The sequence below is a fragment of the Pseudoliparis swirei genome, chromosome 22, assembly GCF_029220125.1.
Source record: "Pseudoliparis swirei isolate HS2019 ecotype Mariana Trench chromosome 22, NWPU_hadal_v1, whole genome shotgun sequence".
In the NCBI taxonomy this organism is placed as follows: Eukaryota; Metazoa; Chordata; class Actinopteri; order Perciformes; family Liparidae; genus Pseudoliparis; species Pseudoliparis swirei.
The window spans coordinates 10,441,263-10,469,258 of NC_079409.1; the positions used below are offsets into that span (position 1 = coordinate 10,441,263).

General features: G+C 42.1%; 2 protein-coding genes across 2 annotated transcripts in view; both read left to right on the top strand.

Moving 5' to 3' along the window:
• nphs1 (NPHS1 adhesion molecule, nephrin) overlaps window positions 1-18,095 on the top strand; it is a 36,396-nt gene extending 18,301 nt beyond the window's left edge. Inside the window, exons 7-29 of the mRNA XM_056444710.1 lie at window positions 1,453-1,574; window positions 1,744-1,915; window positions 3,084-3,241; window positions 4,167-4,308; window positions 4,728-4,852; window positions 4,932-5,100; window positions 5,304-5,433; window positions 6,064-6,236; window positions 6,937-7,077; window positions 7,654-7,794; window positions 9,239-9,360; window positions 9,943-10,102; window positions 10,255-10,411; window positions 11,310-11,461; window positions 14,051-14,162; window positions 14,380-14,561; window positions 14,694-14,744; window positions 15,064-15,186; window positions 15,721-15,769; window positions 16,118-16,250; window positions 17,210-17,288; window positions 17,498-17,664; window positions 17,815-18,095. Of these exons, the coding sequence (XP_056300685.1) occupies window positions 1,453-1,574; window positions 1,744-1,915; window positions 3,084-3,241; window positions 4,167-4,308; window positions 4,728-4,852; window positions 4,932-5,100; window positions 5,304-5,433; window positions 6,064-6,236; window positions 6,937-7,077; window positions 7,654-7,794; window positions 9,239-9,360; window positions 9,943-10,102; window positions 10,255-10,411; window positions 11,310-11,461; window positions 14,051-14,162; window positions 14,380-14,561; window positions 14,694-14,744; window positions 15,064-15,186; window positions 15,721-15,769; window positions 16,118-16,250; window positions 17,210-17,288; window positions 17,498-17,664; window positions 17,815-17,895 (3,041 nt within the window). The 3' untranslated portion in view covers window positions 17,896-18,095. The remainder of the gene's footprint in view (window positions 1-1,452; window positions 1,575-1,743; window positions 1,916-3,083; window positions 3,242-4,166; window positions 4,309-4,727; window positions 4,853-4,931; window positions 5,101-5,303; window positions 5,434-6,063; window positions 6,237-6,936; window positions 7,078-7,653; window positions 7,795-9,238; window positions 9,361-9,942; window positions 10,103-10,254; window positions 10,412-11,309; window positions 11,462-14,050; window positions 14,163-14,379; window positions 14,562-14,693; window positions 14,745-15,063; window positions 15,187-15,720; window positions 15,770-16,117; window positions 16,251-17,209; window positions 17,289-17,497; window positions 17,665-17,814) is intronic.
• A 3,669-nt stretch (window positions 18,096-21,764) lies between these two features.
• Window positions 21,765-27,959, top strand: fxyd5 (FXYD domain containing ion transport regulator 5). Its single transcript, XM_056444625.1, has 10 exons — window positions 21,765-21,948; window positions 23,298-23,343; window positions 25,642-25,743; window positions 25,858-26,001; window positions 26,084-26,134; window positions 26,599-26,673; window positions 27,073-27,102; window positions 27,188-27,262; window positions 27,356-27,401; window positions 27,867-27,959. The coding sequence occupies exons 1-10, from the start codon at window positions 21,937-21,939 to the stop codon at window positions 27,874-27,876; spliced, it is 591 nt and encodes a 196-aa protein (XP_056300600.1). The 5' UTR covers window positions 21,765-21,936; the 3' UTR covers window positions 27,877-27,959.
• The last annotated feature ends 37 nt before the right edge of the window (window positions 27,960-27,996 follow it).

Consider the following 27,996-nt stretch of genomic DNA (forward strand, 5'->3'; position numbering starts at 1 on the left):
GAGGCGAGCTCTCGCACTGTAAAACCATGTAACAGTTTCCACAGTGGTGGCTAGCAGCGGAGAATCAAACACCAACCCCGCAAATACATTTGAATGAGCTTATTTTAGATTTAAAGTATTATTCTGTCATCTTTTAATTATCTATGCTCTTATTCTTATTTCCCCAATGTTAACCAAAACACATAAACCACTTATTAGAAAACTGAGATGAATAGTTTCAGTGAGGCTTCAAGTAGCCTACTGATTTTTTAAAAAGATTGTAATAACTAATAAGGGAAGCTAAAGCCTCAACAGTTAAAAATAATGAACCCTACAGAACTAACTTTTGTGCTCATCAGCTCAAATTAAATTTAGAATCCACTGAGGCAGAAGGGGAGGCAGTTTCTCTTGCTTTTTCTTTCATGTTATTTTCACAACCCGTGCAAAATTATATAACACCATTATTACTGTAGCACACAAAGGTGAGTTGACACACATTCTGTTTCTCGGTCTCTCCAGTCTGGCCCTGAACTACTGTTCTCTACAGTTGGTTTAGTATTTTCTTCTCTGTCGATCAGTTAAGGTAATTGATTGTTTAGGCCTAAGAGTCTACCCACCTGCTTCTCCCAGGCCTAAATCATGTTGTTGATTAAAGTGCAGCAGGGCTGCTGACACCTTCAGTAGCGAGCGCTGCCTCCTCCTCAGCTGCCTATTATCCACGGGCCGACGAGACGCCTTCATGCCCTCTCTGTCTATACTCCTCTACATTAGACGTCGTTGCTGCTGTTTTAACAACCACCAATAACCGTGAGCTCTCCTCCCTTCCTCTTTGTCTGTCTGCTCTGTATTAAACAACATGGGCTCCGTGCTAAGTGCTAATGTTGCAGAACTTGGGACCACCGCTGCAGTCTTACTCAGCATGCCAGCCTATCAGAGCCAGCACAGTGGCCATTTCCCACCAGCCAGATTGTTAGCAAGGTAGCAATTTGTCACGCTGGTCCAGGGTCTGCAGCCTGCTCTCTGAGACTGATTGCGGCAATAACAAAGGCCTGTCCTCTATTTACTGCATATATTTTATTCAAGGGGGCTGTAATTTATTCATATTTCACATTGCCTTATTACTATTTGAACATCTGTTATTTTGCTTTATGGACTTGATCCAGTTCACTGCTCCCTTAATACGTAATACTTTCATCAAATCTGGACCTCTTATCCCACAGTCATGTTGAATGTGCCCAATTTATTGGCCCTGTCTCAACAAATATGGATGCTCCTATACTCAATTGCCAAGAGTGTTCTCATTGCACTGCAGTTTCTTTTTTATGTCATCCTATCAAGCTCCATCCCTGTTACCCTGAGTTACTACATCCTTTTCTTTCCCCTCACCCCTTTTCTCTTCCGTTTTCTCTCGCCCTCTTTGCCATTTCTCTTTTGTCAAGTCCATTTTCATTTGTGTCTCTTGTTTCCCGGCAGTCTCACCTCAGCCTCCAGTTATGGTGGGTCTGGAGAGAGAGGACGTCAAAGCGGGGAGAATGCTTGTGTTGGAGTGTGTGTCTCATGGTGGAAACCCTCTCTCCTCTCTCCAATGGACCAAGGTAAATCTCCTGCACCATCTGAAGCAGGCTTTGTAACACACTGTCACACTAACACAATTAGCTATTGTACTGTAGTTTCACAACTTGTAGTCTCAGTATCACAATAGTTGTAGCCTCTCGTATTCTTGATGTTGCCTTTTTGAATTCCACGCTTTCATCTGTGTGTCAGAATGGAGAAGTTCTGTCCATCACTTGGGAAGCAGATGTTGTAGCGCAGAAGTCCAGAAGCGTCCTCAACCTGAAGATCACCCCTGCAGACAACCAGGCAGTGCTGTGTTGTGAAAGTGTCAATCTGGTGTCCCTGTCACCTCTGTCTGTCAGCCGCAAAATCACTGTGCTCTGTGAGTCAAAATAGTGCTCAAAATAGTGCACGATGCTGAAGCCCTGGCAGGACTTGCAGCAATGGATAATTTAGGATATGGATATGAAGCAAAGGAATCTAAAATGAGTCTTACCTCCAAAACCAACTCTTTTGCTGTCCCAGCAAAATTGTTAGTACTAATATCATGAATGAAACTAATGGTTGTTATGGCTGCAGCCCATATTTCCGTCTGCCTCCAGAATAGTATCAATGCATGCTCTTTCATAGCTGCTACACTAATTCAGCTGAATTGCTTCAATGCACAATCCTGAGGCGGTAAAGCCCACACTTTGTGCGATAGTAACGCCCATGGTTAATAGATTATAATTTTCTCTCCGAATATAAAATGTTTGTTTCAGCAACAATAAAACAAAGGCAGAATTAATATTCAGCAGCCGTGGTGCATTGAGTTGGAACATTGGCCTGAATTCCACTACAGAGCCAGACAATGCCAAGTCAGGGCTTTATATATGCTTTAAATTAGCACGGGTCCTTGCAGAAATCTTTTGAACACTTACTCTGGTGCTCCTCCTTCCCCCACAAGGCCCCCAACAGACCCTTGTGCCATGTCTCATAGTCATCCATACAGAGATGTTGAAAATGAGCTGCTGACTGCGCTCCAGGCACAGGCATAAGCTGGAGGGCACAGAAAAAAAACTCACAGGTGAAATATGAATATGCCACTTTTACCTCATGGCACTAGCTTAATTTCAACAATCTTTGTGGAATGGCATGCAAAAAAACATCCCATTCTGTGTTTCATGTGGCAGAGACACACATGAGTATAAAGATGTACATACATGACCCCCCCTTCTCCATGTCTGCCAGCACAGTGCTCATTCTCTGTATCCCCCTGAAGGCTTTATGCAGCTGCATCACTTTGCCTGCAGCTATTGTACCCCGTCTCCCCCTGTGGATACAACGAAGCAGACTTTGGAAATCACATGGAAAACCTCCTGAGAAAACAAGTTGCCACTCAAAGTGATTTTCCTTCTCCCCCTTGATACATCATGACATTTCACATCCACAAATAGTTGCACTGCCACTGTGATCAGAATAGGTAGCTGTTGAATGTGCTATTCATGGGCAATATTTGTACTGACTTGTCTTTGTATGTTTGCCTACCTTGGTGTGTGCGTGTACAACAGTTGAGCCCGCAGAGGTGACTCTGCTGGGTTCCTTCACAGTAGTTGAGGGGCAGGATTTGAAGCTGCGCTGCTTTGCCGCCTCCAGTAATCCGCCCGTCCAGGTTCGCTGGTGGCTCGGCTACAAGCAGCTCAACGCCACTGTTGCAGCTACGGAAGAGGTGGGACTACACATGACACAATAAGTCAAGGTTTCTAAGTCTATCTGTCGAAGCCGGAAGAGAGGGAAAGAACGAGCCAGTGGACATGTGAGATGTCATGGTGACCACGCTGGTCGGTTTGAAGAGAAAACTGAAAAGGGTAAAGCGTTGCCCCTCAGTCAGTGTCTTCCAACAAAACACGTTTAAAAAAAACATCCGAGTACGTTAAAATAAAATGTTCTAAATTAAATGTGACCTCGTAAACTTTTTCGAGATGAAAGTAAACACTATGACCATGAGCAGTGTGTCGGAAGAGACCTGCTGCAGCTTTGCAAATGAATACGCTGCCGATTCTAAAAAGAGTATTCTTCTACTCTTCCCCTCTTTTGTGTATCTTAATAAGATCAAAGTGAATAAAAGCTGACACAGAAGATGAGCATTATTAACCAAGCTCTTTATTCATCTGGCAGCAGCGTTTTCATTTGATCTTACACAGGCACTCAGTGTGCTGTGCATGAGCTTTAATGCAACTGAAACAGTGTGAGGTTAATGAAGACTGACGCTCCTGTCCGGTGTCTTTGTTAGTCTTTCTGACTGTGGCTTTTACGGTAATCACCACAATAATGGCTTTAATAACCAGATGTGCTGCACAGGCATGACCACTATCAGGCAGGTGCAAAATGTTGCTTTGCTCAATTTATAACAGTATGCAAAGCGGCAGAGTCAGATGAATATGCTTATTTATCAGAGGCCGTGCTCTACATCTGTCATTACAGCAGCTAATTTGCCATCTGTATTCGCAAAGACAAGCCAGTGTTGGTTGTTTTTCTTCCAGCATTCTCTCTCTCTCTCTCTCTCTCTCTCTCTCTCTCTCAAGACTGAGGATGCCAGAGACAAAGGGTGTCTGTCCCCCGACTGATGTGTCATGTGTGCGTTGTGTCTGTAGGGAGACAATGGTGGGATGACAACCATGTCCAACATGACCCACACGGTCTCCCAGAAGGAGGATGGGCTGAAACTCACCTGCGAAGCTTTCAACAAGGGCACACACTTCTCCAAGACCCAGACCGCCACACTTAATGTATATTGTGAGTAAGCAAAAGTGTAGTTTTTTGAAATATTAAGACATAACCAGCATAGAAAATCACCACGGAGAAATACATTTTGATTTGGTCCCACTTTTTTTTCTACATCTTATCAAAAAACATGTCCATCATGGTTCATTTAATTTTATATTTTTAATTCAAGAACTGAATGTCAAGAAATGTAAAATCGCATAAATAAAGCGCTTGGCTATTATCATACTTGACATAGAAAGAGCAACTATTTTCATGTGCCGCTTTGTCATATTTGTGTTTTGTATGACTGTAACTTTAAAATCTTCAACCTTTTCCGAAGTCAGTGATGGTTTTCTAGAGCATTGTGAACAACTAGTCTGCAAAACATGTATGGTAACCAAATAGGAATAACATGTTTTCAATATTAAATATATTTCCTTTTATAACAGATCCCCCTCAAAAGGTGTGGCTCGACACTCCCCCTCAAGATGTCCCCCTTCGTTCAGGCACCACGGTCCGTCTCATCTGCTTCTCAACCGGCGGGAATCCCACTGGGACTCTGACTTGGTTCAAGGTTAGTGTGCTCGGTCTGTGTGTGTTGTACAGTATGTCTAGAGTGCAAACATCTCTCTGTGACCTTCCCTCTGTCTTAGAACGGTAAGGCTGTGCCTGATGCACTGAAGCAGACGTCCTTTGATCGAGGTGTGGTTCGAGAACTGGTCCTGGTCCTGACGGCAAGTGATAACATGGCCACCTACCGCTGCGATGCCACAAATAAGGCAAAGAAGACTATCTCTGCCCAAACTCAGCTCATGGTTCACTGTGAGTTAGGCACAATATCTAACACATTATCACTGGCAGAGCTGCACTCCACTCCAACTTGAGAGAGAAAAGCACAATACCAGATAAATGGATTTGATGTAAACCCATTCACACAGATCTTTGCTCCATCATGTTGTCCTGTTCATCTTGATACTGTCAGAGAGTTGAGATTGTGTGTTATGGTTTTCCCCATGGTTCTTTAGTTACAGCAGTGAGTATGAAGATTTCAACCAAACAGGAGGAGCTACGTCGGGGCCAGATGTTAACTCTGGAGTGCCAGTCTGGAAGCAGTAACCCTAAGGCCAGCATCTCCTGGAGCTTGGGCGCACTCAAGTTTGGCAAGGCAGAGTGAGGAAAGCCCCGTTGCAGACAATGACGCATGTTGATAAGGATATGATACGGATCATTTTGTGTCATCATAACGAGTCTGACTTTAACTCTCCTGTTGATTAGTTTAGCTCAGGGGTGCCCAATAGGTCGATCGAAAGCAGTGCAGATATATCGCATGTCATTTTTTTTAAAGTATCCTCCCCACGGCATTTGCCCCCTGATACAGAGCAGCTAGTCCGAGACACGGGTCAGCACATATGCGCAGTCAACCGCACGAGCTACGGCAAAACTCTGACGAGCTAATTCGCTCATTAGTTAGCCTTCCATACCCGGAAGGCGTGTGTGCAACTTGACAGTGCGCAACTTCTACACAGTGCAGATTGGCAAGTATGTCTGTCAGAGTTTGACCGACACTTTCAAGACTTTACTTTACTGGAGCCAGTCGCTACACTCATGTGCTACTATACCCATTTGGGGAAGACATTGAGGTTGAATCACTCAACTCTGTTTCACCTGAACTCTTCTGGAGTGGAGGATGAGTTGTGACACTACAGGCTGACACTCAGCAGCAGTAGGCTATATATAAGAACGTGTGGGCACCCCTGGTTTAGCTGAATACAATGTGTGTGCTAGATTGCAGGGTGTGGAGCAGCCACCCAGGAGAGCTCAGTTTGGTGGCGTATCAGTGCACAGTTCCCTCTCCCTCAATCTGAGCTCACACCATCACAACCAGAGGGTCATTTGCCAGGCCTACAGTCAAGTACTGGCGGAGGGGGCAAACACATTCTTCAAACTCAATGTGCTTTGTAAGTAGAAGACGAATTGCATCTGTGTTTCCTTCTTTCCTGGTCTGTTCCCTTCTTTCATCTTGGCGTTTGACCAAGAGCTGTGGTTTGCATAAAACCTTAAACGATGCATAATGATGATCCACGATGGTGCCGATATAAGCTGCTTTACTGGTGTACTTTTGCACAGAAATGTCAGCTTATCGTACGTGTGTGTTCTTTGTTTACCTGAAACCTTTTGTTTGCGATTGGTGGTTCTGTTGAGCTCTGTGGCAGTGTGTCCTAATTGTGCAATTGCTTTGCTGCATGGCCATGTTTGTCTTTGATGCCTTTTCACAGGCAGCAGCCAGCCGCTGCTTCAAAGCTCGGTACTGTGTATGAGCATGAAGGAATGTCACTGTGTGTTTGTGCGGAGCTGCAGTTGGACAACAGTACTGTCACTCGTTGTTTTAATGCCTGTCCCTCTCACTACCCCCGTCGTCTAAATATGTGAAGTTGGTTGGATTTGGAATTACTGGTGGGATGTCGACTTTCTACTGGTTTGACTCTCATTAGTGTCTCTTTCTGCTTTCATGCTCAACATGTTTTGTGTGTCTTTGTATTCGCTCTGGCTGGTTCTTGTCATTATGTGTGCCGGAGTTTGTATTTATGCCTCTGCACATGTATTATTCGAGTAAATCCAACATACTGTCACTGAATTTGCTTTCTGTTTCTGTGTCAGACCCACCAGAGTTCAGCCCACAGCAGCCAGTGCAGGTCCAGGTGGTGGAGGATGACATGGCAACCATCCCACTGCTGGTCTCAGCTAACCCAGAGGAGGTCTCCTGCATGTGGCTGCACCACAGGGAGAAGCTGGTCAAAGGTGATCCAGGGCTGTGTGATGACTCTATAAACCAGGTCCTAGTTGAGCTGAGCCAGCAAGTAAGCACTCAGCTCTGCCATTCAGGGTCTGAATAAAACATGGCAGGTTAGCCAGCATGGGACCTGCCAAATGTGATTCTCATTATGGGTCTAATGTATGCAGTCTAAATGAGGTTTGCTGTCTCCCTGAATACAACACAACGATTCAAAACCTGGCTTCTCCTCCAGGCCATTGTCATCAGGGCCCTGCTGCACCCACGCTCCTTCTATGTTCACTCGGTTATCTCCATCATACGCAGCCCACACCATAACATGACTGTATCTAAACCTACCTATTACATTGTGACTGCTGTGGTACAGGAGGTGTCTCTCACACATCCTATTGTTGGCTTGATCTGGGAATCCAGCCAGGCCAATCAATAATGCAGGATTAGATGTCACTTAGAGACCAGTGGCCAGCGGACACATAGCTGATGAGCATGTCATGAATACCTAATTTTCCGTTGTTCTGCATGTGTGTTTCTGTGTTTCTGTGTGTGTGTGTGTGTGTGTGTGTTTTCTATTGTTTTATGAAAAGAGGGGAATCTGCACTACGACTGGCCAGATGAGAATTCACTGGTAATCAAGAATGTGACGAGGAGAGATGCTGGAGTTTACAAAATCAAGTGTTCAAATGATGAGGGTGTCAACCAAATCTCCATCATGCTGGATGTTCAGTGTAAGGACCAACATGCATCCTGTGGCCACACACATGTTCAGAGTGTTTTGTATTTTATGTTGAAGACGGTGTTCTACGGGATGGTAATCATTCAAAGTTTGTACTACATGTACAAATGTGGATACCCATAGCTGTAGATTACTTATTAAAGATGAGATAGGTGGCAGCTGCACTATGACTGCATTTTTCTCCATGTGCTTTAATAATCAATTAGAGTTACCTTTAAAAGCCAGTTTAATTATTGACAATAATTCCTGTGGATTCATTTAAATACCCCAAAGCACATAGAAGAGGAAAAATGAACAAAATAGGAAATGAGAAACAATCTATTATTTGACTTCCATCCATTCATGATTTATCACTCTTTTTTATATTGTGCTAGATTTGCAGTTATACCTTGAGGCTGTGTCAGTCACAAGTGAACCACATAATTTATCTCTGTTGAACGGCCTTCTATCTTTACAGAGAATGAGCACATTCTTTGTTGCATATCATTACTTATTTTGTGCATTGGATTTTAATTTGTTGGCTTCATGTTTTTGAAAGTGTCTAAAGCTGCCAAGTATCAGAACATTCAGTTCATCCACACACACTGACACACATATCAGCATTGACTTTCAGCCCCTACCCCACAAACATGCCACAGTCATTAGGCCGTACGTCTCCACTGCTGCCCCAGGCCCAGCCTCAAGCTCCAGGCCTTCTGCCCCGATACTGATGATTTAATAATGGAAGTGTTGGAAATGTAGGTCTGCCTGCTTCACCAAAGCCCATGGTACACGCCTAATGGATTCTCCTGTCCTGATCCGACTGGGCTTGACAGTTGTAGATATTCATTATGTATGGAGGATTGTAGTAGCTCTTATGGGTGGCGGTGTAGCCCACTTTACTATGTCGGTCTCGGTTAGCAGGTCTAACATGGGTGGATCTCACCAACTCAGAGGTCTGTGTCTCTGGTGGTTCCCACCACTGTTCTTCAAGTGTGAACACAAGTTTCGACAAGTTGGCACTAATGGCCTTATTGTTGCAAGTACATGGCACCCATGGGAAGTATATAACACTTGTGAGTAAGAGGCGAATATTGACAAGAAGAGGAGCCATGCAATCAGGAAGGAGACGGGACTTAATGAAGAAAGGGGACCTGGGCGGTCTGTCATTGTCCACATGGGGTTGTGCATCCAGTGGGCCTTCTGGGTCAAATGACCAATTCTCAGGTTGGTTGCAGAAGCATCTGTTATCCCCCAACATATTGAGAGGTTAATGGCATTGTGTAAAACACAGAGGCCAATAAGACAGGGTTATGAACAAGTTCAAAAGCAAAAAAAAGTGTCTGAGTAATTACAGCAATGCAGCATGCCTGTTTAATGGGTTGGCAAATGAGTTATCCCGAGTTGGCATTTTAACCTTTGGTCCTGCTTTAGCCCTGTCCTTTTTTCTTACTCAGATGGTGCCAGTGTTAAGGCAGAGAAAGACCCTGTGGTCGTGACCCTGGGGGAAACAGCAGACCTGATATGTGTGGCAGATGCCAACCCCATTATATCTGACATGTTCTCCTGGAAATGGCTGGTGAGCGCTTGGATACATAGACTGAGAAACACAGTCATCCCCTGAATTATCTTTCATTTATCTGGCTTTCTTTCTATTATTGTATCTATTCCTACTGTTTATCACAGGCCTTTCTAAATGCACAGATGCACCATATTTCACTGGCTCTAACTATCCTTCCACCCCACCTCTTCCTGCTCCACACACAGCCCAAATCCAGAAAAATAGCTTTCATTACTGCTGCATGACTAAAGGGCACATTTGTCAATGTGGTGTGGTCTCTGTATTTACTGATGCCCCTCTCCGGTCGAACCCACCCCCCTGGCAGTACTGTGTCTCCCCCTTTCAACCTGCACAGCCCCTCCTTTTCTCATTCCCTGAAGCTCTCCAACCCTTGGCATTATCTTTCTCTGTCCTCTCTCCCCCAACGCCCCTCTTCAAGCCCCGATGGTTTCCCAGTCAACTCTCCCTCACTGTCTACCTGCATGCCTTGCTCTCGCACAGCCCCCCACCCCTACTCGAGCCCTCACCCAGGAGGAAGGGAGTGTGTTTTGAGGGAGAGCTGATGTCGGCCGTTTATCCCCATCACTTTGTCTTCCGCAGGGAGAAGAGGAGGTGGAGATGGAACAGGAGACCCAGGAAGAAGAATCTGGCCTTCTAACTATCCATGATGTTACTCGGGCTCATGCTGGTTTTTACCGGTGCACAGCCAGTAATGGCATATCATCCCCTGCCACTGTTGATGTGCAGCTGGTGGTGCAATGTGAGTTTGTAGTATTTATTCTCAGTATCAGAAGGAAACCAAACATACATGGAGAGTTACATGCACATGTGTTTCTCCTCGTCAACAAACTATTTACTTGTGTCTTGTCGTTTCTGCATAAATAACCTTCCTGCCCATTCTGTCTTGTGAAGTCAAACCAGAGCTTCAGAAAGGAGCCCAGTGGAGGAAGGTAGCAAGTAGAGGGGATGGGACCTCTACAGCTGAGCTAGCGTGCCGGGCACAAGGCATTCCTCGTGTCGACTTCTCTTGGGAAAAAAAAGGTTTACGCATGGACTTTGCAAACCCAAGGTCAATGAATATGCATTATGTTATGTGTTATTTGTTTATTGTATTATATATTTTTCACGATGGAGTGCTGCAGGAATGAGTCCCTAAAACCCCAAATCAAGTCGGCATCATTGCACTTCCGGTTCCCTCGTCTCGAGGTCAAAGGTGTTATTAGATTCGGTTCGATGCCTGAAATACGGTCTGTGATTAACGCAAGCTAAAGAGATTTTCGGTATTTAAATAGATGTGCTTCTCGTGAATTTTTAAGCTTTTAATATCATAAAATAGGCGGTGTCTACCACGTGAGACTAAATGAGACTAGAGTCTTGCCGACTGGGCCTATTTTACAGCCTTGTTGTGATAATGTTATAGCCTAAGATCAGCTTTTTACTTCTGCAGATTGCATTCGGCTTCCAAAGTTATTTCAGTGATTTTCATTTGTGAAGATTGTCTTGTTGAAAAAAACGTGTTATAAAAAAATTAACATGTGTTTGCTACAGAGCTTATCTTCTGTAATTATCCAAAATTCTTTGTACAAATGTATCTTTTTTTGAGGATAACCAGTGAGATGCTAACTTCCAGGGTTCTCCTACAGAAATGCATCCCTGCATCCCTCATATAAATGTTGGTGCTACTGTCAGCATGTGGTTACATATTCATGAATCCTTACAACTAGATTAGGTTTCAACTATTTTCTAATATTTCTTTCGCTATTTCTTGCTATTTTACCACTGAATCCAGATTTATTGCATTATATACTTCCCTTTTTGCTATGCAAATACCTGTTTAATGCTTCTTTGATTAGTGAAATTGGGGGATTTAGTGCAATCCGCAGGACATCACAATCCCTGCTGTCTGCACGCTCAGGATTGATCTCTTTCTTGCTGTGGGTGTGTGTTTGTGTACATGCGTGCTGCAGGTATGAGGAGCAGACCGTGAGGGAGGGCTCCTTCCACACCAGCACAATCAGAGTGGTAAATGTGACTGCAGCTCTGGACTACGCGATCTTCAGCTGCACTGCTCGCAACTCACTTGGGGAAGACACGCTTGACATCCAGCTCGTCAGCACAAGTACTTCATCTTTATACCTCTATGGTTTCTGTGTGTACGGGTGTGTATCTCTGGGATGTAACCATGCACCTCTGATGCGTCAACTTTTTATGTGCTCAGAAAAAAGAAACCTTGTAGATATGCATTTATTGGATGATTCAATAGGTCTTTGAATTGTTCATTTAGCTTCAGATGAGAGAGAATGTTCTCATATAGTGTTCTCTAGACAGCAATGACATTTTTTTAAATTCCAATTGAATCAAATGACTCTCTGTTGGGTAGAGTGGTCCCTAATGCCAAACCACTGAGAATGAACAACCTGCTTCGCGTTTCTACAAAGCTTCAGCTGCCGTTTTTGTTTGGGTGATTTGGCCCGTACATAGACACTATATGGTCAATTGAAGGGGGTCTGTTAGAATAATTGTGATCATATTAATAAGTATATGTTCTTAAGTGTATAATCACCTGAAATGTAGGTCTTTGTTACCTTAGAATGAGCCTTTTTTATTTACATACTCGTCTTCGCTGAGCTGGCCGCCATGTTTCGACAGTAGCCCAGCATGGACAAATAAAACACTGGCTCCAAATAAGAATATTCCAATTTTTCACATTTTCATCATCACACAGTAAAAACTAAAATAGCTCTTTCCATCAAACAAGCAAAGTGCATGCTACGGACACATCATCAAATGGCAGAGAGCTTATTTTTGATTGTGAAGAAAGTCAAGCGCCTAGTGATGAAAAGACACACGAGAGAGGAGTGTATGTGTTCGTAATGGTTTGCAGACCTTTCTGTCTGCCCCTTAGTGGTCAACAATGGCCTAATGCATCTTTAAATTGACGGCAAATGATCAGTCAGTGGTTAGAGCACACGGCAGTAGGGATTATGCATATCACGTAGTGGGCAGTGGAGCACAAACTATTCCTTTGGTTGTAATTTGGCAGCATCTCCAAATAATTGTGTCTGTGCTGCTTTGTCCACGGTTTATCAGCTTTTTCCAGCAACATTAGAATAGTTTGGGAGGGCCATTGAAAATGCAGAATTCAGTATACTGGAGAAAGCTGTTGCTCCTGAGTGTCAGCCCTTAAGCAACTTACTTCATTCCGTTATCTCTACCTTATCATTTTGCCCAGAGCAGTACTTCCCTCCTCAGATAATGCTGCAGTGATACGCTTTGCTCTCCCGGCATGCGTAGACTTTTCTGCCTTCAAGCGGCCAGTGTATCCTTGCACCACCGCCATTATCAACACAGTCCTGCTGCTCTCAGCGAAGGCCCCCAGCCATCAATGGACACATTTAATGTTTACTATGAAAACCATAATATATCATCCAATATTGCCCCTGGTTTTCCCCAGTTACTTTGTTAGTGTTGTGAATATTCATAATTAATCTGACGCAGTGATAACAGATCGTATATGTCTTCTTACAATTCTGAAGCTCGAGAGCAAGAGAGAGGCTTTCTTTTTTCATTATAGTGCTTTTTGGATATGAAGGAGACAAAATCCAAATAAGGCTGACCTCTTTGAATCTTATGAGTAGAGCTGATAGTGCAAATTATTTACTCGGCCAACTGGGCTGCAGCCTGGAGCCAGAGACGAGTAGCATCCCCTTCTTAGGGGATACTACTCGACTATCTCTCCTCCTTCTCTCCTTGATTATCCCTCCCTCTGCCCTCAAAACCACCCTTCTTTTTCGCCATGCTCCATATGCAAAATAATCCACTTTCTGTTCACTGCCCTGACTGAAGCAGTGCCTGACTGAAGGCCTGGTTAGCCTCCTTTGATCTGTATTCACAATATTGATAATAATCAAGAGGGTTCATCCTTTATTGCATGACTTCAGTCAAATAAATTGGACAAATCAGCCACTTTGTTCTGAGATGGATCAGCCATCTGCCCTGATCATTCATATAACATGGCACAACCTTAAGAAAAAGCTGATGAGGATAGGAAAAGCCAACCTGGTGCTGTCAAATATTGTTCGATAGAAAAAACTGTGGTTAAGAAGAGATATGCTGTTAAAACAGAGGTTTTCAGACAAGTCGACTATGGGGATTATCTGTCTTCATCTTTTCTTTTCTTTTTGTGCTGTCATTAGCCATTATAATCAATTTTCTTCACTAGTTCGTTGCATAATATTTGCATAATATGTATAAGTCCACCCATACAACCAACGTGTTTTGCTCTCAGGTAAACCGTTATCACTGGTCCTTCTGATACACAGTTCTAATAATAATAATTGTGTTTTCAAATACGAACATAACGGGAAATGTGAGAATATCTTAAAACATGTTTCTTCCTCTCCTATTTCAATCAAGAATGCATCAGCTCTGCACTCAGTAATATCAATGTGTCTATTTATAACCGCTCCAAAGCAGAGAGGCTGTAGGAGAGGCACGCTCCTGTGGGCCAGCTGGGCCTCAGGTGTTATTTCAGAGTCTGCAGATATAATCACTTGACTATCTTATGGCACACATCTCCATTTCTTAGCACCTAAAGCCTTTTCAAATAGCCACCTGTCGAGTGAAGGGTTTCTGCTCTTCAGTATTCTCTCAAAATCGAGAACACGTTTGCTTTTTTCCACATTTCTCGTTTCCTTTCCCCTCTCAGATCATCCAGATCCTCCTTCTTTGTTTCGCCAACTCGCCGTCTCCCACGACTCAGTCACTCTGGAGTGGGTCCCCGGCTTTAATGGTGGTCTCTGGCAAAAATTTCGTATCAGGTGAGATGTCTCGAAAGGATTGTAAATGGACTCGATATAGCTCCTTTCTTGTACTAGGAGGACACTTTGATATGCGGGCTGAACCGGAGATCAAACTGCAGATGTTCTTACTAGTGGATGAATCAATTCATATCCTGAGCCACGGTCACCATCAGAGTGATAGAATGACATTCTTGCATGACAATATAATTACTTGACAGTGCCTTTTGGTTGACAGATACCGTTGGGATAAGTCAACCAGTTTCCTGTACATGGACGTGTTTCCTCCCAGCGCAACAACTTTCACTGTCACTGGGCTGCAGCCACTCACCACCTACAACCTCTCAGTCAATGCCCTCAATGCAATGGGGGAGAGCGTCTATGCTGACAACAATGCAGTACTGACCATCACCACCAAGGGTCAGTTGAGAGTAACCCCATCTCGACTCTGAAAGGACTGTAATGTACAAGCAGCTGATAATACATGAGCATAAGTGCATTGTGCAGAAGTGTGGCATGTAAGTTTCTGTTCCTCCCTCTCTTTCTCTCCAGAGAGGCCAGACCTAGGAGAAGTCCTCACAGATGATGACTCAGTCTCACAGAGTAAGTCCTTTATCACAACCTCCAGCAAAAGCTCTTATTGGCAGTTGGAAATTGCTGTTTGCACAGCAGCTAGCTTCATTTGGCTAAACCATGTTAATGTCTGCACCTCCAAGGCTGGTAATGTTTGTTCTACGAGAGTAGCAGTGGTCATGGTGCCCACCCATACCCTTTTCCCCTCTGATAGTCTATAATCAATACAGACAATGGATAGAGGAATTGGGCCTTTCTCCGCCATTGTTATCCCAAAATGTATATATTACTTCTCTTTTGACTTTCACTGTTAGACGTTGGGATAATGTTTCTAATTGTGTCAAACTAGGTGCAAGTGGACTGCCAGCCTATTTAACAGAAGTGATCACAGTGGTGTTTGGAGTCCTGCTGGTATTTAATTCCCTGGGTTGCTTCTTTGGATTGAGGTGGAAAAAGAGGCGAGTCCAGACAGGTAACCATAAAGATCTTTGTGTCCACCGATGTGAAAGTGTTTCCTCCGTGTCCCGATTCCTCAGCATAGCTCTAAAGAGATTACTCCAGTACCATGATGCAATTGTCAGCCCAGCCTTGCTCTCTTCTCATCTTTCCATGTCTCTCTTTCTATCTGTCTATCCTGTCTCTTCTCCTTCTGCTTCTTGTCTGAGCTTCTGCCTCCTGCCACATTCATTCTTCAAAGCTGTCACTTCTGTGTTTTGTCCATATCTTTTATCTCATTTGCTCGCGTTATGTCCTCTCTCCATCTCTCCTTCTGTCTCTTTCTATTTGTTCTTCAGTCTAAATGTCAGGTTCTCCCTCTTTATTTGTTACTCTTCATTCCTCACAGCCCTCTGCTCTCTGGTTTTTACATATGTTTCTCACTCTCACTCTCTGACCCTGTGTTTTTTTGCTCCGATCAATTTCAGTGCTTATGAGATGATGCTCTTCTCTTCAAGTTCTAATTTCCTAACACTAAGCCTCTTTCCTCCTGCTTCTGTTCTCCCTGCAGGGAGGAGAGGAGGCAGTGTGTTGGATGGAAAAAAGAGTGAGCAGGGGGGGTAAGTTAAGGCCCTTCAGTAGGAGTAATAAAGAGACACACATCCAATCCACTTTAAGAAGTCAAAGATCTTGTCTTTTAGCTGACCCAGCTTCTAAAACTGCCAGGCACGCAAAACAACAAGCCTCTGTCAATATCTATTTATATTAGTGTCATCAAACGTGCCCCACAATCCTTCAATAAACCTGTACATGTGCCACGTGAAGCACTGTTATTAAGAAATGAATGTGTGCAGCAAAAAAGCTGCTATGTGTGCTGAGTGTTTTGCATCTCTGGTAGTTCATATAGGGGATACAACAATTAGAAAAAAATCAATACAAGTAAAAAGTAATCAGATTTTCCTATCCAGGTCCAGTCAGTCAACTTTAAGCAACTCCAACACGTATGAGAGCAGAGAAAAGATCAACGCTACAGCCCAGCGCACCCTCCTCGTCGACTCCGGATCTGAAACAGACAGCCATGTCTACGAGAGCTATGCAGCGGTACGAGCGGGAGAGAGGAAGAAGAAAGAAAAGAGGGACGAGACAAAGAGAAAAAGGCCGTTGAGAAAATATGCAGAGACACAGAGGGGCTGAGTAAACAGATGAGGAGAGGAAAGAGGTTAGACAGGGGGTGATGGGATCTGACAGAAGAGGAAGTGGAGAATTCAGCCATAAAAAGCAAAATGGATAGATAAACTAATGGAACCTTTAGCTGTGCATAGAGATGGAACACAAATCAATACCTAACAATTAGCATTCAAAATGTGCATCGATCTCAGAGAAATTATCATTTTGTACTTTAAAAAGGCCAACAAGGATTTGAACCTTGAAGAAAACTGTTGTGCGAGGTAGAAGGAAACTGATAGCCCTGTGCTATAATGAAAGCTCAAATCCCCACAGAGGAAGGCTTTATCTTCCACTAATTGATTACAGTACATACCAGTCAGTGTTGGTTTGGCTAAATTACGCAAATGCATAATTTCCCTTCTCCCTGTTGTGATATCTGGCCTTGAATACAGATTATCTTTAGCATGTGTGACCTAGACATTTCTGCCTGCACCCTAATACAAGGTAGTCATCACAATATTGAAAACAGCAAAATCTCAGGTCATAAATCTTTATAAGATATTACACTTGCATATTCACTGGCAACGACTGTATCTTCATAGGAACTAAATCTTCTGTCTTTTTCAGTAGTTCTAATTTAAAAGGTTCACAGCAAGTTTATTCATCTCTGTTAGGCCTTTTCTCTCTCTCTTTCTCTCTCTCTTACTCTCTCTCTCTCTTTTTCTATCTCTTTCTAGAGCCTAGTGATAATACAATGTGGGTGAACGAGCCCTCCAAGAATTCCCTTCAGCCCCATTGGCACTGATGCTAACACATGTGGCTTTGGCATTTACCTGAAGTTACTAAAGGTCAAAGCTAATCTGATACTATTTCCTCTGTTTTGTTAATTTCAGGAAAGTTCCCGTTATTATTACCCGACCGGTGACTATGTCCCGCCTCTCAGTAAAATCCCAGAGGAAACGCGTCAGCTCGGTGAGACACAAATATATCTCTGAGTAAACAAGGCAACAGTAAACACCTAATGTCCTAAAGCATATTGCAGTCCAAGCCAATCTGAACTGAATCAGTCGTTGTTGTTTTGAGCTTTGTGGCAAAAAGCCTGGGCGTAATTTGGGATTTCTCTTATTGTTAGCCCCTAGCAATTATTCATGTTTTGCGTATGCTTTTCAATATGCTACAAGGTGTCACCCACCTCCATGTGGACTCTCACAGCCATGTGTATGAAGACGTGAGAGCCGGGCATCTGTACCAGGACATCCTGGCTTCCCCTCTTCCTTCCTCTTCGACCTTGTTTGACCACAGATTGCCTCATCGAGGGAACGAGTGGAGACTACCAACCTACCATCAGGTCTGTCAACTAAAAAGATGATAATTCTTATTTTATAAATTATTTATATTTATTATATATATATATATATATATATATATATATGTGTGTGTGTGTGCTGTAGCTTTATCACGGAAGTAATGGTAACTGAGATGCAATCTGTCTCAGCAGGCAGCAGAAAGAGTGAGGGATGTTCAACAACCACGGAAAGATTCTGATCTTCCCTTTGAACTACGAGGCGAATTAGTCTAGAATCAGAAGGTCAGACCAGACAAATCAACTATGACAGGGCTTATGATTCAACAGCGGCCATTGAGTCCAGTGATGTAGGGCAGATATTTAATAGGAAACCTTTTGAATTGTATCTCACAAGTCACTTTGAATGTACCTGTCACATGTGTAGAATGAAACACTTGATGTAAAATGTCCTATAAAACAGTATTTCACTCTCAGTTCTTCTGTGTATATTGTTTACATTCCTCAGACTAAGTTGACCAACAATAAAGTATGGGAAACCAAAGAAGCTGACTAGAAGCAAATTACAATGGCCCGAAAGATTTTCAAAATATATACTGTATATATAGATTTGAGTCAAAATGCTACTGTATATGCTTTTTCTTTTGACTTAACACCAGCTTATTTTATTCTTCCTCTGTGATCTTATTTAATGGACCTTGCTTTGTTCTTTCACCTTCAACCTTGTTCTAGTTTTCTTTGGCCTGCAGGTAGACATGAATCAGTCAGTTAGAGACAAAAATGGACTGACCCTCACAGTGGCACTGGGGCAAAAGCAGCACAGACTCACAGTGTCACCCAATCAGACTCATCCTTTTTGACCCATCCAATGTCAACATGTTTAAAACATGTATCCAGATGAGAACCTGACAACAGTGGGCCGTCCGCCCCTCTCTCTGATACAAAGCGTGTCACAGTTAGTCCATGGGAATCCCTGCAGTGGGATTGTACTGAGTGGTATTTAGCATGGTTAGGTCTTCAGGAGGTACAGCCATATCTGGGGCCAGACTCTAATCCTATTTTCTCTTGGATTTAAGTTCAATTTACAGTATCAGAGAGAGAGAAAGAGAGCGTGCAGGGAATTTGTCTCACTGAAAGTGGACAGTTAAAAAAGGAGTGTTGGGCTGAGCTGCTGCTGTGACGACTGCTGGAAAGAAATGTACTTTACTCTTCATTTGATATCCTTTAGTTTTTTAATTGTCGTTAAAAGAAAAACAGTCCATTGTGTAGTGTTACACCACAGCCTGCAGTTTCCAATGATTATAATGTGTGTTTATAGAAAACTTTACAGAACCAAAGTTGTTTACACAAGAACAAAATCAACTCATTCTAAAAATCTAATCCAAGCGTGCAAGGTGGAAGGTCACAACTTTCCTGGCAATCTATCTAATTGTTACTGAGATATTTCACTCTGGACACCATTTCCATCCATGGAGCCATGCTGCGAGCGTGGCTGAGGAAATGCATGTTTTGAGAAGAGTTTCAAAAAGATGTTTCTTGCGCAGCCATTCTTGTCTCTTATGTGTGTATATACAGCTTTAAAGTATTTTTTTTAAACAGACTGCTGCTGCCACGGCAGTCAAAGAACCTCCAGAACACAAGAAAACATAGATGTTGTTTTCCCGTCTGACAATAACACGGTTCGAGTGCTCTGTGTATTTGTGTAACTTTGGTTTTTAGTCTTCACTGTGCAGACATCAAAAACGTCCTCAAAGTTTCTATGGTTCTTTCAGGTTCTCATCGCCATAAATTACGCAAATAGTGACTGAGCGTACATCTGTACACACAGCCGTGTGCAAGCATCCTAGTTCTGCTTCCTGCTTCTGCTTTTCCCTCACACACAATTCATCACATCAGTCTCATGAGAACACGGACAACACACAGAAACACAGCACAGGCAACACATGAGAGTTGTGTATATAAAAAATGTATTTTTCCTTCGGCGAGTCCTTTTTGATGAAGATGGATGGGGTCTGCCTCATGGCTTGTTCTTGATCAGGACCAACCTTCACACATCACTCTTGTTTGTGTTACTGTAAAAATACACAGGAAACATTAATTGAGAGAGTTGATGTTTAAATTCTGGGGATGTTGTTGTTATTGTCCATACATGTGTACGACCTCCAATATTCTGCTTCCTCGATGGCCTGGAGACAAATCTCAATGTTTCAAAGAGTTGTGTTCCTTCAATTAAGCTGGATCGTCTCCATCGGGAGCTGTCAAGGTGTGTTTGTCTCATTCCGGAACAATTGTTTAGGTTCCCGTCAAGATGACTGCAGTGTTCAAACCAAAGCCTGCTCGCGATGCATCGGTTCGGCTCAGGCAAGAACGGTAATCTGCTAAACTGCAAGCTTGACAGCTCAATACTGTACGTCAACTTCTATTTTTCTTCACTTGCCTCATGAATGTTTTGATATGATGAGTTTAGAAGAATCTCAGGGGAGCTCGATCATTCAGGCTGCAGGAGTGCACAATTAAGTCAAAAGGTAAACAAATATGGGACTTTAATTACCTCAGCTCTCGGTGTTCTCACGTCCTATTTATCCCTCGCCTGAACGATTTATTTTGGAAAACAAATAAGAAATTGAATAATACTCCTTTATCACTTTAATGGGTTGTGCTACCAGTGGGGAGCTGACTCATTGAACAAAAATGTCTGCAAACCCTGTCTTTGCTCTCATTATTTGGATTCTAATAATTTGAACTAAATAGAAATCAAATCAAAAGCAACCACATGTTTTACAAACTAGAACATGATTTTACTGGCAGTTATCGTGACTCCTGTTGCGGCTGTGCTCTCCTGTTGTCAGTAATGAGGATGTAATTTACCCTCGATGTGGATGAAACAATAGAACTGAATAAATATAACGAGTCCATGAAAGATAACTAGGAAGTGAAAACAACAATTCATTTTTAATTTTGATAAGAGCAGATCTGAGAGCAACTAAAAGAGCATCATAAATTAAAGATGAGTTTGATGACTGGCCATCGGCACCAGACCACATGGAAACGTTGGAGTAAAGATAAAATCATGGAAAGTAGATATGCTACTCGAGCCCAAGGACACTGAGTTCTGGCTTTGTATCATTATTAAATGCACACTTACAGTCCACCTTATTCTCTATTTGAAGAAGTGCAGGCTTTATTAAGCACATTTCAAATCCAGACACGCATTACTCTCCTAGTATTGTATCCCAAAGGTACACAGCATTATATTCAGCATATAACAAATATATCTTTCTTTTTCAAGTTATGTTATTTGTTTATTTCCTATATGTAGGCACATTTCACTCACTTAAATGCGCACACACTCCAACAAGATATATAAATGACAAATGGAGAAAAATAAGCTGTTGTTATTATTATAAACTCTGGCAGTCTGATCTGACATAGTGTACAAAAGCATGTTACATTATGTTTTTGCATCCAGCTTTGTCCTCTCTGGACAAAGACTGCTTTGCTTGTGTCGATGAATTGCAGGCTTTGTCTTCTGTAACAGCTGATTTGTCCTCTTCAGTTGGGTAATGCTGTGGAGTCAAAATCACACACACAGAAAAATACCTTTCAACTACTGCCTGAAAGCAATAGTTTAAGACTGTGACTTACAAACCATTAAGTGTAATTAAATAGGAAAGACATGGAGTGGTGTATGTTTTCTGTGATAATATTTGAATTAGTTTGATGTGTTAAAAAAATTATTTTCTTTATGCTGTACTGAAGAAATACAATAGCTTCTTCTATTGCATGTCAACAAGGTTGGTATTCAAACTAAAGAATAAAGTTCTTCAGCCACACATATTTCAGAACATCTTCAATGTTGACATTTTAAGGAAAGGATATTTCATAAAACTGTTCACCAATAACAGGAAGCAAAAAAGCTTCCAATACGTGTACTGCATTCCTCAGTATATCAACCGTTTTTCATTACAACTAGATCATACTTTTTTTGTTTATGACACAAATGACGCATGGACTCGTGGTCAAAACGATTATATGAAACTGCAGAACGACTGAGACGGCTCGACAGGATGACAAACAGTAAAAGACAGTGTACTATACAGAAATGAAGTAGGAAGAGAAGCGGCAGAGCTGAGTGACTGAGCTGTGAGGGAGGGTGAAACACTGCCACACGAGGAGGCCATGCCATGAGACTGAGTGGGCGAGCGAGAGTGGATGAGGAAGCTGTGATGGTGAGCACATGGGTGTGGCTGGTTAGCAGCCTTTCAGAAGTGACAAACAGCAGAAAGCACCGCGGATGAATCTGTGGCACCTCACAGGATGAATACCAAGGTAAGCATAAGAGCTCGGATGGGTGATTAAATATCAGAGGGCCGAGGGGTGTTTGGTAAGGCATAGTAAAAAGAGATTGATGGAGGATGACAGACAGAGAGTGAGTTTGATGCTCGATGTGACAGTCAGCCAGGTCAGGCTAGGGGAAGGGAAAGACGGCTGTACAGCCCAAGGGAAACAGGCCTCATCTTGACATATGCTCTGGAGTGAAATGAAGATTGGCATGACCTGCTAATCTGAGCTGTCGCAGCTCATGACGGGCGCGGACGTTCACCTGTCACACTGCTCCACGCCTGGAGGATGAGCTGCCACCGGGATAGGTCAAAGATCCAGATTCATTTTCTGCTGAGGGTGGATTCAAACTGAGCCACTCGGCCAGACTTCCATCCGTCACTCTACCTGCCTCTCTTTGTATCTACTTGGCAGCTGTTGTTCTCTGTATTGCTGTACAATATTGCGATATCGGATAGCTTTTTTGCTCACTTCTGTTTGTGTATAGTGTTTTGTTTCAAGCTAGGGGCAACATGTTGTGAGGGGGAGGAAAGAGTATGTCGCTCACTAGAAGGCCTACAGGATTTCCATTTAGGTAAAAGGAGTTGTTTTGACACATCCTCCAATGCCATTTTTAATTGGTGACAGTAGCAAACTTTTTCATTGAAATTTGATCAATAGTGCCAAAAAGTTCAACACAGACACGTGTGGGCGGATTGCATACACAATGTGCGGCCTCGATCACTTATTTCTAACGAATGACTTGTGAAAAACAATATTAAGTTATGATATGTGTATCTTCTAAAGGTTGACATTTAAAGTAGGAATCTGTTTTTTCCATGCCGCATGAGGATTGTGTGAGATGTTGCCTGTTTGCTTCAGGAGGAAGGAGATGTGGCCATGTGGTGCAAAACCTCAATAAGTGCAACTTCCTTCCTGTCTGCTAGATTTGCACTGCAAAAAATGTTCAGAAGTGAATGCTCTCTTGCTTCAGTCCTTTAATTTATCATTGAGTTATGTTCACCTTGGACGAATGCTCTGGTTACACAAGTATAACATTATGAACATAGCTAAAAAAATGTGAATAAACCTCTTCCTGTGTGCTCATGAGCACATGTTTTGTGTGCATGTTGTGTATCTGCTCCAATCCTCTGCAACAGATCAAGTGTCTGCATTTATATTGTTTGACCTTTCCTTACCTATAACATTTCAAGGGCCCTGAATTACTTTTGCAGGTCTTAAGACGTTGTGATAAAGCTCCACAAGTTGAAATTCAACCTGTTTGGACACCAGTTGACATACTATTTTTTGTTAATACTTTCTGCATCATTGTGTCACCTCGTGTTTTTTTCTTTCAGATGTATTTTACCCACTTGGCCTGGTTCCTGTTTGTCATGTTTAAAGGTGAGAGTGTTGAGTCTTAACGTGAGTCTGTGTAACTTTTGATGAACAGCAGTCACAACAACAGGACAATGCTATGCTAAAATATAAATGATCAAATTAAGCAGCATTATTTAAAACTGAAGCACTAAAGTTTCAATTTAAAGTTGATAATATTTTCCCTGGGCTACACGGCCTAGCTCTACTTGTGCATGATAACACAAGGTGTTGCTGCTACAGCAGCATCTGTCTGCATCGAGATGCCTTTGATTAAGCGGTTACAACCCGCCTCAAAGGCCGCATCACGAAGGGAGACCAAATGAGGGAAAAGCAATTAAATACATTTATTCAAAGACCAAAACTAACTTAAAGTAACTAAACAAATTTGCACCAATGACACGCAGCCAGACAGGCAAGGGAGCAACCCACCTCCATGTTCAGGTGGCGTGTCTTTATAGCGGGCACTCCCACCAGGCTCAGGTGTGGGTCAACAGCTGATGATGTACAGCCTGAAAGACAAACAGCAAGACCCAGACCTCTAATGGAAGGGAGCGGTCGTAGCAATGGTTATCATTTACATAATGCTTCCTTGCATTTCATCATAAGATTAATATATATTCCTTTGAGACATTGAGTGTATACTGGGCAAGGGTGCGTTTTATCGCTCATGAGTTTAACACATTTTTCGAAAGAACACAAATGTGTTGTGTCACTTCAGGTGCAGCTTGCTAATTAGCACCAAAAGAAATCGCCATCAAATTGGTATCTGGCAAAGAAGAAGCTTTTTAAATAGAATGGTCAAAATTGTTGTAGCCGAGACCAAGTTATTACTTCTTTCTTTTTTTTAACCCTGCAGAAACTACAGTATGGGCACATTTCCATATGCGTGTTGTCATCAGGGTTATTTCTTGTAAAAAATAAATAAATAAAATAGTGGAGTTCCCCTTTAAAAGTCTTGTCACTCACTATTTTTGTCTTTTTTCTTCTACATCTGTTTTTTCTTCTTTTTGGTCTTTCTTTGTCAAATGCATGGTTAATGACTTTTATTTTTCACGGGATTTATTTCTTCTTAGCTGTAAAAAAATATATATACAGGACTGTCTCAGAAAATTAGAATATTGTGATAAAGTTCTTTATTTTCTGTAATGCAATTAAAAAAACAAAAATATCATGCATTCTGGATTCATTACAAATCAACTGAAATATTGCAAGCCTTTTATTTTTTTAATATTGCTGATTATGGCTTACAGCTTAAGAAAACTCTAAAATCCTATCTCATAAAATTTTAATATTTCCTCAGACCAAGTAAAAAAAAAGATTTATAACAGCTGAGTGTTTGTCAAGGCTCAGGAAACCCTTGCAGGTGTTTCGAGTTAATTAGACAATTCAAGTGATTTGTTTAATACCCTACTAGTATACTTTTTCATGATATTCTAATATTTAGAGATAGGATATTTGAGTTTTCTTAAGCTGTAAGCCATAATCAGCAATAAATCAGAATAAAAGGCTTGCAATATTTCAGTTGATTTGTAATGAATCCAGAATGCATGACATTTTTGTTTTTTTAATTGCATTACAGAAAATAAAGAACTTCATCACAATATTCTAATTTTCTGAGACAGTCCTGTATATATAAAAAAAAGAATTATTCACTTATATTCAAGAGTATTCCTTTTTCATGTGGTTCTTAATGTGGGTTCTCAACTGAAGGTGTATCCCTCATCTCAGATAACCTCACACTCAACATCTCAAAACTGACTAATATAAAAAAGGTTTATTACGAACCAAATTAAGGTTTCAATCCACACAACATATCTGACACGTCAAAAACTAGAGCCAAACCTCTACTGCAGACGCTTAGTCATGTGCCAGGCATATGGGTTTATTAGTTGCAATCACGGCATTAGTCTCAGAAAGTAGAGGTTTTGTCGAGGTCTGGCATTAATTGAAAGGTGCTGAGAGAGTAAACATACAACAGACAACAGCCTCTCTGTCTCGCAGTCTCACACAACAATCCAGTCCTGTTGTAGGCAGAGGCTTTGTGTGAGCCACTTCTTTGTGTGCGTGGCACTGCCCCACTCACAGGACTTTATCTGTGACATACTCTCAGTGCATTTGCGGGGTCCCTGTCTCGCCGGCATGGCCAGACATTCTCAAGTCTGGCCTCTGGCAGGAATATATCACGGCATTGTTTGAATCACAGGGGTAAACAACACTGCTCTCTATTCTCACTGTAAAGTTTACTGTATCAAGGCCTCACTGTGCAGCTTAATCTGACTTGTGTTTTGGGTGATTAAAAGGTGTCTCTTATTTCCCTCGCAGTGTCAAGGGCTCTCACTCCCACACCCACGGATCAAATGCCGTCTGTGAGCAGCAATACGACGATGCCTACTGCTCCGACTCTTACTGCTCCGACTCTTACTGGTACGGCATTCGTTCTCTGGAGAAATGTCACTTTGCAGCCTCTCTGGTCTGGAGGCTGACGTCTCCCTGTCAGTAAGAGTTTCATGTGAATCAGTTGCTATCTTGATGTAACAGGAAGAAGAGTGGAAATCAGAGTCACCAGAGATGCTGACTCCTCACCGGAAACTTTGCCTTCTGAATTAACCACAAACAAGAACAGTAGCACCAGCACCCGAGTCAATGTCCACACCACCCCATCACAAAGGAATACTTCCACAGGTAAACCGGGGTGCAGTTAATGTTTTATATGTGACATCCATCATTTCAACTTCATGTGATTGTTATGTTTCTGTCCCCTTAGCTCCCAATGAGGGGACAACCAAACCAAAAACAAAGTTCCAACCCACTCCAGGTAACACATTTGCAGCATCTCCTTCACATATTTGAACACCCATTTGCATTTAGCTAGAACATCCCGTCACCTCAATAACAAAGGCTTTCAGTAAGTTGTCTCCCTTAAAACTGATGATGAGGTCATTAGAAAATGTTAAACTCCACGTACTTGTTGACATATAAAGGGAGAGAACTAGAGTGAGAGTGCACTGATATGCATTAGAAGGTTACCTTAGAGAGCCATTCCCCTGAAATATCCAAAAAGTCAATCATTTGTTTTGTTAAACACAGGAATGTACCTGAAATCAATTATGTACGGACTCATATGGCAAATATAACGAGTCGATATGTCCCAAAACAAATACAGTCCAAAATATACAATAATGCTTTTATATGCTGTGTATTATATGATGTATATTAAATACAGAGGGAAAAGGGAAACAAGTGAAGGAAACTAATGTTTTCACCGTCTATATTTTTCAGCATCTGCAGTGACATCCTCTCCATCCATAACTGTGAAAACCACCAAAAATGCAGCTCATCGCAATGTTGCCTGGGGTATCGAACATCTTTTCCTACTCCATAGTTACCTTAACTGCCACAGGCATTGCAGTTGTATTGTTATCTCATGGCAGACTTGACACTATCATAATCCCCTGTCCTCCAAACAAAGCCCATGGCGGAGTGGTAGAACAGAGCTCCTCACTTCCTCTCTTGCCAACAGATTAATGCTCGATTGTACCTCATGCGAGAAGATACAATATGTGTGTGTGTCCTCATGCTGTGCTGTCTTACCACAGATAGGGTTTGATACACCATCAGCAGCGTGTCAGCGGGACCAGTCGACCTGTCGTGCTCTCTCTTGATCCTCTCGCTCTCTTTTCTTTGGTCTAAGCTCCCTCTGTTTAACATTTAAATGTAATTCAATGCTTTCCATCCTGCTTTTACTTTCTATAGATCCAAAGTGGGATGAAGATTTCAACTATGGTGAGAAGCTACATGTGATTCTTTGTGTGTATGTTCTTTCCTGTTGTGTCTATGGTTGAGTCTTTGATTTGTGTTTTGTGTGCAGATTATAAATCCCTGCGCATTGCTGGACTGTCCATTGCAGCAGTGCTTTTCGTGGTGGGCATTATGGTCATCGGCTGTAAGTGCGACTCTGAAAGACATCTTTGTAAAACACTGTAATGACTGTATATTCAATTGCCCTTCTCACTCTTTTGCGTATGGCTAACTGCAGGTGGCAAGGCCTGTCGGCTGTCCAGATGTCACAAAAGGTCACCAAAGTAAGTACTTGAGCTTTTTTTTATTCATTCATTCTAGTTAATGCTCAAATCCTGTATTTTTCAGTGTTTGAGGGGTGCCTGATTAGCACAAGTGCTGAATAATTTAAGACAGTGAAAGCTGACAGACAGTCTAAATTACAGTCCTTGTGCATGAAGGGTGGCTGTGCTTATATCACTCTCTTGGGGAAACTGCAGTTGAATGATTTAAGTAATTTATATCAAAGGCTATTGGATGATATATGGCAAACAATTATTCATTTCAGATGTATAATAGCATAACAGAATGCTGACTAAAATCTCTGATGATTAATAGATCAAAATGATTATGATTGAGCGATTTGTTGGGCAAACCTGTTACAGAACTGCAAAACACATTGTTTATTTCCCTTACTGTGGTGTGTTTGATAGATATAATTGATTGCTTGAATATTGTTTGATTCCTGAATGAATCTGTTTATTTTCCAGATCACACTGACTAGAGGAGAGGGATCATATGTACAGTGATAAAAGTGCAGAGCTGTAAGAAAGTCCATCAATAAATAAAAACCTTGCATCATGTATGTAGTTGACTGTATGTTGCTAGGTGTAATAAAAT

Bases quoted from the DNA above. Each gene is read 5' to 3' on its own strand.
- fxyd5 (XM_056444625.1), top strand. The intron at 25,744-25,857 runs GTACGGCATTCG...TTGATGTAACAG, and splicing joins TACTGCTCCGACTCTTACTG to GAAGAAGAGTGGAAATCAGA. The intron at 27,263-27,355 runs GTAAGTGCGACT...GGCTAACTGCAG, and splicing joins GGGCATTATGGTCATCGGCT to GTGGCAAGGCCTGTCGGCTG.